Here is a 12443-nt window from a genome sequence, read left to right on the forward strand (position 1 = left end):
TCCACCTAACCTGCACATCTTTGGAGTGTGGGGGGAAACCAGAGCACCCGGAGGAAACCCACGCAGACACGGGGAGAATGCACGGATTGAATTGAAGACTCTCCGGACTCAACATTGAGCTCAATAACTTTAGACTGTGGCTTTTCCCCTCAACTTGATCCCCACCCCGTTTTGGATTTTTGGTTCCCCTAGCTTACCCCAACACTTCCCCACTCCTCCCACATGTCCACACGTTCCTTGTTGTTCAATTCTGCTCCTACCGAATTCTAACTTTTGTTGTCCTGTTAATATATTCTGCTATCTTGTCTTTATGCCTCTCTTAACTCTTTAATGACACCATTAACAGCTCCCTTTGTCTTGTCTCCATGACATCATTGTCAATCTCGCCTTTGCTCTGACCTATCCCAATCCTTCTGCTCTGCTCCTATCCCTCCCGCCACCACCCCCCTCCCCCCCACCCCACCCCACAATATAATTCGTTACATTTCTACCACTCTTCAGTTCTGTAATGTTAACTCTGTTTCGTTTCAGAGCTGCTGAGTTTATCCAACATTTCCTGTTTTTAATTCAGGGACCAGGTTCAAAGACATTACAAAGCGGGAAGTCGGGTGGAAAAGTTCATTTTAAATAAAACTAAAATAGCAAGCTGCTTAGAATATAAAATCTGAAACGCACAGGCAAAACTATTTAAAACCAGAGTAAGACCACAGTTAGAGAACTTTGCAGTTTTCAGCTCTGCGCTATAAACAAGTTGCGCCAATATCGTCTCAACAGAATGTTGCCTGGTATGAAATATAAGCAAGACACACATTTTCATGTGTTTGTTTTCATTTGAACAATACAGATTACACTTTAACTTAAGACAGAGTGGCTCAGACTTGCTTCCAGTAAACTAAAGATCTACTCTGACAAAACAGATAAGACATTAACTGCAAGCGATTTAGGAGAGACAGGAGAAACTTAACACAAGCTGAGGGTTATGAGATTACTGGAGATAATGATTGAAAGATTTAGGAATGGTTAGATAGATGGTCAAAAGAATACAGATCAGGTGAACAGTATTAGCACCACATCTCAGGTGGATAACCAACACCAACTCAAATGGCCCGTTTTGCTGCTGTAATTTTATTTAGGTTATAGAATACCATCTATTGGACTTTCCCTTTCCTTTCTCCAGTAAGGGCGAGTTACTCACTGAGGGATTCTCTGCCTCTGACCTGCTTTTGTAGCCACAGTATTTCTATGGCTGGTTCAGTTTCTAGTGAATGGTAACCCCTCCCAGGATGTGTTGATATACGATGCAAGTAGGATAATTTTGTCTGGGATGTAGAGGTTCTCCCTTAAGCAAACAGAAAAGGAGAATATAGTTTACGCATAATCAAAATAAAAAGGGAGTGAAATATGGTCAACCGAGAAAAATGCTTTAATTTTTATAAAAATCCCAGCTGAGATGCCAGTTGAGAGATCAGCTATTCTCCATCAAATAACTGGAGGGAGCAAACCATCATTTCCCAGGACACCATGATAAGACCATAAGACATAGGGACAAAAGTAGGCCATTCAATCCATCAAGTCTGCTCCACCATTCAATCATGGCTGATATTTTTCTCATCCCCCTTAACCCCTGATCCCCTTATTAATCAAGAACCTATCTATCTCTATCTTAAACACACTCAATGACCCGGCCTCCACAGCCTTCTGCGGCAAAGAGTTCCACAGATTCACCACTCGCTGGCTGAAGAAATTCCTCCTCATCTCTGTTTGAAAGGATCGTCCCTTTAGCCTGAGGTTGTGCCCTCTGCTTCTAGTTTTTCCTATTAATGGAAACATCCTCTATTGTCCATTCTATCCAGGCCCCTCAGTTTCCTGTAAGTTTTAATAAGATCCCCCCTCATCCTTCTAAACTCCAAGTATAAATCCAGAGTCCTCAACTATAAGAACATAAATAGGAGCAGGAGTCAGCCATCTAGCCCCTCGAGCCTGCCCCGCCATTCAATAAGATCATGGCTGATCTGTCGTGTCTCAGTTCCACATCCCCGCCCTCTCCCCATAACACTTAATCCCCTCTCTTATCAAAAACCCATCAACCCGCGTCTTAAAAATATTTAGCGAGGCAGCCTCCACCACTTCAATGGGCAGAGAATTCCAGAGACTCACCACCCTTTGAGTGAAGAAGTTCCTCCTCAACTCCGTTCTAAACCTCCCCCCGCCCCCCGACTTTATCTTGAGGCTGTGCCCTCTAGTCCTGCTGTCCTTTCTGAGCGGGAAGAGTCTCTCCACCTCTATCCTATCCATCCCATTCATCATCTTATATGTCTCAATGAGATCTCCCCTCATTCTTCTAAACTCTAACGAGTACAAGCCTAGCTTATTCAGCCTCTCCTCATAGTTCAACCCTCTCATCTCCAGTATCAGCCTAGTAAACCTCCTCTGCACTCCCTCCAAGGCCAAAATATCCTTGCGTAAGTGCGGCGACCAAAACTGCACACAGTACTCCAGCTGCGGCCTCACCAGTGCCCTATACAGCTGCAGCAAGACCTCCCTACTTTTATATTCAATCCACCTCACTATGAAGGCCAGCATCCCATTCGCCTTCCTGACCACCTGCTGCACCTGCAGGCTGGGTTTTTGTGACTCATGCACAAGGACCCCGAGGTCCCTCTGCACCACCGCATGCTGCAGTTTTTCGCGATGTAAGTAATAGTCCTTCCTACCATTATTCCTACCAAAGTGAACCACCCCGCACTTGCCAACATTAAATTCCATTTGCCATTTCCTGGCCCATTCGCCCAGCCTATCTAGATCCTTCTGCGGACTTTCCACACCCTCCACGCAATTTGCCGTTCCACCAATCTTGGTGTCATCAGCAAATTTCGACACCATACACTCGGTTCCCTCCTCCAGATCATCTATATTCCTCATACGACAAGCTCTTTACTCCAGGAATCACTCTTGTGAACTTCCTCTGGACCCTTTCCAAGATCAGCACATCCTTTCTTAGGGCCCAAAACTGCTCACAATACTTTAAATGGGCTTTGACCAGAGCCTAAATAAACAACCTTAGAAGTACATCCCTGCTCTTGTATTCAGCATGAATGCTAACATTGCATTTGCCTTCCTAACTGCCAACTGAACCTGCAGGTTAGCCTTCAGAAAATCTTGAACAATGATTCCCAACGATAGAACATAGAACATAGAACATTACAGCGCAGTACAGGCCCTTCGGCCCTCAATGTTGCGCCGACCATTGGAACCAATCTAATGACCCTCTAACCTAAACTATTCCAATGTTATCCATGTGCCTATCCACTGACCATTCGAACGCCCTTAAAGTTGGCGAATCCACAACTGCTGCAGACAGGGCATTCCACACCCTTACTACCCTCTGAGTAAAGAACCTACCTCTGACATCTTTCCTATATTTATCACCCCTCAATTTAAAGCTATGTCCCCTCGTGTTAGCCATCACCATCCGAGGAAAAAGGCTCTCACTGTCCACCCTATCCAATCCTTTGATCATCTTGTATGCCTCAATTAAGTCATCTCTTAACCTTCTTCTCTCTAATGAAAACAACCTCAAGTCCCTCAGCCTTTCCTCACAAGACCTTCCCACCATATCAGGCAACATCCTGGTAAACCTCCTCTGCACCCTTTCCAATGTCTCCACATCTTTCTTATAATTGCGGCAACCAGAACTGTACACAATACTCCAAGTGTGGCCGCAATGAGTTTTGTACAGCTGCAACATGATCTCATGGCTCCGAAACTCAATCCCTCTACCAATAAAAACTAACACACCATATGCCTTCTTAACAACCCTATCAACCTGGGTGCAAACTTTCAGGGATCTATGCACATGTACCCCGAGATCACTCTGCTCATCCACACTACCAAGAGTCCTTCCATTAGCCCAGTACTCCGTGTTCCTGCTACTCCTTCCAAAGTGAATCACCTCACACTTTTCCGCATTAAACTCCATTTGCCACCTCTCAGCCCAGCTCTGCAGCTTATCTATGTCCCTCTGCAAACTGTAACATCCATCCTCACTGTCTACAACTCCTCTGACTTTAGTGTCATCTGCAAATTTAATAACCCATCCTTCTACACCCTCATCTAGGTCATTTATAAAAATGACCAACAGCAATGGCCCCAAAACAGATCCCTGCGGTACATCACTTGTAACTGAACTCCAGGTTGAATATTTCCCATCAATCACCACCCTCTGTCTTCTTTCAGCTAGCCAATTCCTGATCCAAACTGCTAAATCACCCTCAATCCCATGACTCCGTATTTTCTGCAGTAGCCTACCATGGGGAACCTTATCAAACTCTTTACTGAAATCCATATACATCACATCAACTGCTTTACCCTCATCCACCTCTTGGTCACCTTCTCCAAGAACTCAATAAGGTTTGTGAGGCACGACCTACCTTTCACAAAACCATGTTGACTATCCCTAATCAATTTATTTCTCTCTAGATGATTATAAATCCCATCTCTTATAATCCTTTCCAAAACTTTGCCCACAACAGAAGTAAGGCTCACCAGTCTATAATTTCCAGGATGGTCTCTACTCCCCTTCTTGAACAAGGGGACAACATTTGCTATCCTCCAGTCTTCTGGCACTATACCTGTAGACAATGACGACATGAAGATCAAAGCTGAAGGCTCTAAAATCTCCTCCCTAGCCTCCCAGAGAAACTTAGGATAAATCCCGCCCGACCCAGGGGACTTATCTATTTTCATACTTCCCAGAATTGCTAACATCTTCTCCTTATGAACTTCAATCCCGTCTAGTCTAATAGTCTGTATCTGAGTATTATCCTCAACAACATTGCCTTTTTCCTGTGTGAATACTTACACAAAATATTCATTTAGCGCCTTTTCTATCTCTTCGGACTCCACGCACAACTTCCCACTACAGTCCTTGACTGGCCCTAATCTTACCCTAGTCATTCTTTTATTCCTGACATACCTATAGAAAGCTTTAGGGTTTTCCTTGATCCTACCTGCCAAAGACTTCTCATATTCCCACCTGGCTCTTCTTAGTTCTCTCTTTAGGTCCTTCCTAGCTAACTTGTAACTCTCAAGTGCCCTAACTGAGCCTTCATGTTTCATCTTGACATTAGTCTCCTTCTTCCTCTTCACAAGCAATTCAACTTCTTCAGTATGCCATGGTTCCTTCACTCGACCACTTCCTCCCTGCCTGATAGGTACATACTTATAAAGGACATGCAGTAGCTGTTCCTTGAATAAGCTCCATATTTCAATTGTGCCCATCCCCTGCAGTTTCCTTCCACATCCTATGTACCCTAAATTTCACCCAATCGTATCATAATTTCCTTTCTCCCAGCTATAACTCTTGCCCTGCTGTATATACCTATCCCTTTCCATCACTAATGTAAATGTAACCAGACTGTGGTCACTATCACCAAAGTGTTCACCCACCTTCAAATCTAACACCTGGCCTGGTTCATTACCCAGTATCAAATCCAACGTGGCCTCGCCTCGTGTTGGCCTATTGACATGTTGTGTCAGGAAACCCTCCTGCATACATTGGACAAAAACTGACCCATCTAAAGTACTCGAACTATAGCTTTTCCGGTCAATATTTGTAAAGTTAAAATCTCCCATAACAACTACCCTGTTACTTTTGCTTCTATCCAGAATCATCTTTGCAATCCTTTCCTCTAAATCTCTGGAACTTTTCAGAGCCCTAAAGAAAACTCCCAGCAGGGTGACCTCTCCTTTCCTGATTCTAACCTCAGCCCAAACTACCTCAGTAGACGAGTCCTCATCAAACATCCTTTCTGTCACTGTAATACTGTCCCTGACTAACAATGCTTCACCTCTCCCTTTTACCATCTTCCCTGATCTTACTGAAACATCTAAACCCCGGAACCTGCAACAACCATTCCTGTCCCTGCTCTATCCATTTCTCTGAAATGGCCACAAGCATTTATTGCCCATCCATAATTGCCCTTGACAAAGTGCTGCAGTCCTTGTGACGTAGATGCACACGCATGCTAGAAAGGAAGTTGTTAGATTTTGATCCAATGACAATGAAGGAATGGCGATCTGTTTCCAAGTCAGGCTGATGAGTACTCGGTGAGTCATTTCCGTGTCTCTGCTGTCCTTGTTCTTCTAGGTGAGAGAAGTCACCAACTTGGAAGATGCTGCTGAAGGTAAGTTGCTGTAGTGCATCTTGTAGCTGCTAGATCTTGCTACCATCATGTGTCAATGGTGAGGTGAGTAAACATTCAAGCTGGTGGATGAGGTGGCAATCAAGCAGGCTGTTTTATCCAGGATAGTGTCAAGCTCCGAGTGTTGTTGGAGCTGCACCCATCCAGGCAAGTGAAAACTATTCCATCATAATCCTGACAAGTGCCTTGTAAAGAACAAAGAACATGCAGCACAGGAACAGGCCCTTCGGCCCTCAAAACCTACGCCGATCATGTTGCCCTATCTAGACTAACCACGTGTGTCCCTCTATTTCCCAGCTGTTCACGTGTCTAAACAGGAAGTCTTAATATGTCGCTAACGTGTCTGCCTCAACCGTATTGCTTGGCAATGCATTCCAGGCCCCCATCAGCCTCTGTATAAAAACCTTTCCCCCTTTACTTTGAACGTGTTGTCCCTTGTATTTGTCATAACTGTCCTGGGAAAAAGCTTCCAACTGTTCATCTTATCTATGCCCTTCATAATTCTATAAACTTCTATGAGGTCATCCTTCAGCCTCCACCTTTCCAGGGAGAACAATCCCAGTTTATTCAATCTCTCTGATACCAGGCAACATCCTGGTAGACCTTTTCTGTACTCTCTCCAAAGTCCCCATGTCCTTCTGGTAGTGCGGTGACCAGAATTGGACATAATATTCCAATGTAGCCTAACCAATATTTTATATAACTAACAATTTGTCAACTTCTATACTCGATGCCCCATCCGATGAGGACAAGCATGCCGTATGCTTTCTTCACCATCTTTTTCACCTGTGCTGCCACTTTTAAGGATCTGCGGACCTGCATGCCCAGATCTCTCTGTGTCTGTGCTCCTGATGATTCCGCCATTTATTTTATAGCTCCCACCTGAATTGGATTTACCAAAATGTATCACTTCGCATTTAATTGGATTAAATTCCATCTTCATCACTATCCACAAGTTATCATCTGCAAACTTGTTAATCAAATCAAATACACATATATATTACAAACAGCAGAGGTCCCAGCACTAATCCCTGTGGAACACTAGTTACAGACCTCCACTCAGAAAAATACCCTTCACTGCTACCCTGTCTTCTGTGGCCAAGATGTGGAGGTGCTGGCATTGGAGTGGGGTAAACACAGAAAGAAGTCTTGCAACACCAGGTTAAAGTCCAACAAGTTTATTTGATAATAAACCCACTAGCTTTCGGGGTTTGCCCTTTCGTCAGGTGAGTGGAAATTTTCTGTTTCTGATTAGAACTTTCCACTCACCTGACAAAGGAACAGCGTTCCAAACGCTTGTAGGGTTTACTATCAAATCAACTTGTTGGACTTTAACCTGGTGTTGAGACTTCTTTTTATGGCCAAGCCAGTCTGAATTCACCCAGCTGGTTCACCCGATCCCATGTGATTCAACCTTTTGTACCAACTTACCATGAGGCACTTCATCAAATGCTTTACTGAAGTCCATGTAGACATCCACACCCCTTCCCTCATCATTTTGTCACCTCAAAAAACTGAGAGACATGACCTCCCTCGTACAAAACCATGCTGTCTGTCACTAATAAGACCATTCAGTTCCAAATCTGTAGAGATCCTATCCCTAAGAATCTTCTCCAACAGTTTCACTAATCAAGCTCACCAGCCTATAATTACCCTGGTTATCCTTGCTACCCTTCTTAAATAACAGGACAACATTGGCTATCATCCAATCCTCTGGGATCTCACCAGTGACCAATGTTGAAACAAGGAGGCCCAGCAACTTCCCTTCGTCTCCATCTGGCTTTGGGGATTTGTCTACCTTAATGCTTTTTAATACACCTAACACTTTATCCCTCGTAATATCTTGTTTTAAAGGGTTTACACACCCCTCTGAGAAACTACTAATCAACATGTCCATCTCCTTTGTAAATACCGATGCAAAGTATGCATTCAGGATTTCACCCACTTCCACTGGTTCTACACATAATTTTCCTCCTTTGTCCTTAAGCGGACCAATTTTATCTCTAGCTACCCTCTGGTTCCTAACACATGTATAAAATGCTTTGGGATTGTTAATCCTGTCTGCCAAGGACATTTTGTGACTCCTTTTTGCCCTCCTAACTCCTTTTTGAGTTCTTTTCTACTTTCCCTGTATTTCTCAAGTGCTTCATCTGTTTTTAGTTGCCTGGACCTTGTGTACGCATCTTTTTTCTTCTTGGTAAGACTCTCAATTTCCCTGGTCATCCACAGTTCCTGAATCCTCCCTGTCTTGCCCTTCCTTTTCACAGGCACAAGCTTGTCCTGCACTCCAATCAACTGCTCTTTATAAGAGTCTAACATGCCAGATGTGGATTTAGCCCCAAACAGTTGCCTCCAACTCCTTCCTAATCCGGGTTAGAAGGGGGGGCAGGCTTTAGGGAGTCACCAGGTGAGATACTCATCACAGAATTGCCAGCATATGACTTTCTCTAGTAGCCATATTTATTTGGTTGCTCCCATTAAGTTTTTGGTCAATGGTAACCCTCAGGATGTTGATAATGGGGGATTCAGTGATGGTAATGCCACTGAATGTCATGGGGTGATGGTTAGATTAAACCTTTTGGAAAGAATCAATGCCTAGAACTTGTACAGTGCAAACGTTACTTGCCACTTGGCACAAGCCTAAACGTTGACAGAGTCTTTCTGCACATGGACATAGACTATTTCAGTATCTGAGGAGTCTCGAATGGTATGGAACATTGTGCAATAATCAATGAACATCTACATTTCTAACATTATGATGGAGGGAAGATGATTGATGAAGCAACTGAACAGTTTGGGTTTAGAGCACCACCCTGGAGAGCTCTTAAATTAGCTCGACAAGAAAAATGAGTGACTTTAGACACAAAGCTTTCACTTTCAATATAAATCCAAGATACAGGCTTGGAGGGCCGAAGGGCCTGTTCCTGTGTTGTACTGTTCTTTGTATTACAAGTCTGATGAAAATGCTTTCCTTCTTAGAAGGCAAAAATTGAAAATAGTACAAGTATAAATTGTTGCTTTATACTTAAAATATATGATTGCATATAGGAAGTGTTGGGATAAAGGAACATAATTTAAAGCAATATTTGAAAGACACAACTAAGAGAACGTAGCACATGAATAACATGCTTCACTCTGTACTAGGATTTTGAAACAGAAAACAGATGCAGGCACAGGCCATTCAGCCCTTCGAGCCTGTGACACCATTCAATATGACAATGATTGATCATGCACTTTCAGTATTCCACTCCCACTTTCTCTCCATACTCCTTGATCCCTTTAGCCACAAGGGCCAAGTCCAGCTCCCTCGTGAACATATCTAACAAACTGGCCCCAACAGCTTTCTGTGGGAGAGAATTCCACAGGTTCACAACCCTGAGTGAAGAAGTTCTTCCTCATCTCAGTCCTGATTGGCTTACCCCTTATTCTTAGACTGTGACCCTTCGTTCTGGACTTCCCCAATATCGGGAATATCTTTCCCGTATCGAGCCTGTCCAGTCTCATCTGGATTTTAGATGTTTCTATGAGATCCCCTTTGGAACACTGCAAGGCCACAGTGCTACAAGGGATTTGGTTAATGTACGTGTCAGTCATAATCTCTCAGACAATGACAACAACTTTCTTTCCAGGTCACCAAATATTTACTGCCAATCACTGAATTTCAAATGACATTTTTAGTTTGAATTTTTTCTTTGAGTCTGTAAAGGTAAAGCAAGAATTGTATTGTGAATACTCACAGCGTATAGGCTGACCCCATTTTTCCAGGCCCAATTATCATATTTTTGTATACACTATGTATATATGTCAACCTCCCACTATAATCATAGTTCCATTCAGCCTCGATCTTTTCACTCCACAAACGCATGTTTTATTGAGTGATAATTTATAACTAGGCACAAGGGATGAAGCAGGCAACGGCAAGTCTCTGCTGCAAATACATATGCGGGTTTAAGGCATGCCCACGCTTTGTATCAGACACCAATGACATTTCAAAATGGTGATCACCCACACCCACGCCGGCGGCTCATTTAATTACTCAGTTGATGAGGTGATCTCCATTTTTGGAGCGATTTCTCATGGCTTTTAAGGCCCACTTATATGCTAATATCGACGGTACCTAAACTGTTCTCTCAGGCATTTTAAAAGAATCAAAGGATCCGTCCACAGAAAATTACTTACCGTAGGTTTTCAATACTCTGCACCAACGTGAAAACAGTGAATGATAGATTTTTATTTCATTTAAAACAAAGAAAAAATTAAATCTTGTTTACAGGCAAGCCTCTTCAACAGAAAGTGCAGGTACCATCATTTCCAACTGCATCAGTTTAGTCTGGGTTTATTTAGGATATTAGATTCAATACATGATAGAAAGGGGTGCGGGGGGGCGGGGAGGTGAGGAGAGATCACACCCCAATAAGTCATCTTTAGAGTTAAGCAATATTCAATTTGTCACTTCCAGTTGTGGTCAGAAAAGAGAGATCACGCTTTAGTGCTTCAACCCATTGTTACATAATCTGAGAAGCACTGAGTTTCAACCCATATATTGTGGTTTCTCACATACCTTCCACTGAAATATCTGCATCTGCAGTATTAATACAACTAAAAGTTTATTAAAGAAATAAAAACAAACAGCAAATACTCAGTAGGTTAGGCAACTTGTCAAAATAGCGTAAGTCAGTTGACATTTTGGTTAAATGTTGAGGAAGTATCCTGTACCTGAAATAACAGCCAGCTTCTTGTGACAGATGCTGCCTGACCTATTAAGCATCTCCAGTGTTTTCAGTTTTTATTTTAAATTTCCAGGATGCATATTTTGATTTTAGAATATGTTGTTCTGTTTTACATTTACCTTTTCAGGTTGGAAGCACATTGGTAGCCAATGGACAATTTAATCATACGTACAGAAACAACGCTACTGATTCACTTCAGTACTGAAGGCAGAAAGCTGTATACAGCATAGATGATCGTTAGTGTTATTGGTGCTTTCAATTCACTCAAATATTACAGCTTCCCCAAAGCATTGTGGACTGCTTCATTTTCCGGCTTGCTTTACAGAACAAATCCTTACTGTTTAACAGGAAGGTTTGGTCAATGAATCAACAGATTTCTGAACTACTGTCACACTTGCTTCCTAATCCATTCATGGGCTCAATTCAACAACCCAATTTCTTGTCAATGCCTCCTCCCCTAAACATTAAGTAGCGAACACTTTAGCTGGAAAAACTATAAACTTTAACTGGGTTGATAGGTTTCTGATGCTTCTGCTACCCTTTTCACCAAAATATGACAAAGTCAATGGTCCCCTTTACAGGTTGCATTAGGGCTTCAATAATCACCATTCACAATTTACAGAGAAACAAATCTGTAGAAATGTATGATTGGTTACAAGCAATTTGAAAGTTTAAAATAAATCCAGTACTCCAAAGATTTAAATGCCAGATAGCTCAGGCATCAAAATTATATCCCTCTTTTTGGGAACCCTCCAGTTTTAAAAGAGTATTTCCTTCATCACTACTCAGTAAAATGGTGGAATTCAATTTCCAATTAGCATGTTTAGCTGACATTTTGTTTTCTTTAAAAAGTGCTTAAACACTGAAAGCATTAGTCAATTAACTTTGTATAATTTAAGTTTAATAGATGTAAGTGCAAATCTGTAAAAGATCTAAGGGAATTTGAATTACAAAACTAATGGTTTCCCATATCTGAAAGCTAGAAAATGCATATTTAAAATATATATTGCACAACCAATCAGCTGTTAATACGCAAAACCAAAACACCATTAGAAACAGTAATAGCAATGTCTCCCACTGAATATAACTTTAGTCTAAACAATGAAATATAACCCATGCTTCTTAGTCCTTTGTAATTACATGCTAAAAAGCCTGCTATATGATACAATAGCATGCAGTATAAAACATGTTACCCTAGCTTATTGAAGCAATGGCACAGGAAACCTGTATATACACTACAGGCTAGGAATATAAACACAACGCTCATTACATTAGGATGAAATAATTCAAGAAATCAACTGAAGCAGCAACGTCCAATTCCATTTTATTCCCAATCTTCCCAGTCTTCTTCTTCCAGCTGAAACAAAGCAGGGTTTTAAATTAGTCAGGCAATAATATTTAACAGATTATATAATTAAGCAGCAAGGATATACTCCACAAATCTCCAAAATGCTAAGATATTCAAAAGCACCAGTCATACTGAAATGTTAATAACCTGCACCCACACCTT

The 12443-nt window shown here is 42.1% G+C and overlaps 1 protein-coding gene across 1 annotated transcript in view; it reads right to left on the reverse strand.

Annotated features, from left to right (window-relative positions):
- Positions 1 to 10414: 10414 nt before the first annotated feature.
- The window catches only part of bsdc1 (BSD domain containing 1), a 51802-nt gene continuing 49773 nt past the window's right edge, over positions 10415 to 12443 (reverse strand). Inside the window, exon 11 of the mRNA XM_080211382.1 lies at positions 10415 to 12290. Coding sequence (XP_080067508.1) covers positions 12258 to 12290 — 33 coding nt within the window. The 3' untranslated portion in view covers positions 10415 to 12257. The remainder of the gene's footprint in view (positions 12291 to 12443) is intronic.

The sequence above is a fragment of the Carcharhinus amblyrhynchos genome, chromosome 24, assembly GCF_965287045.1.
Source record: "Carcharhinus amblyrhynchos chromosome 24, sCarAmb.v2.hapA, whole genome shotgun sequence".
Lineage (NCBI taxonomy): Eukaryota > Metazoa > Chordata > Chondrichthyes > Carcharhiniformes > Carcharhinidae > Carcharhinus > Carcharhinus amblyrhynchos.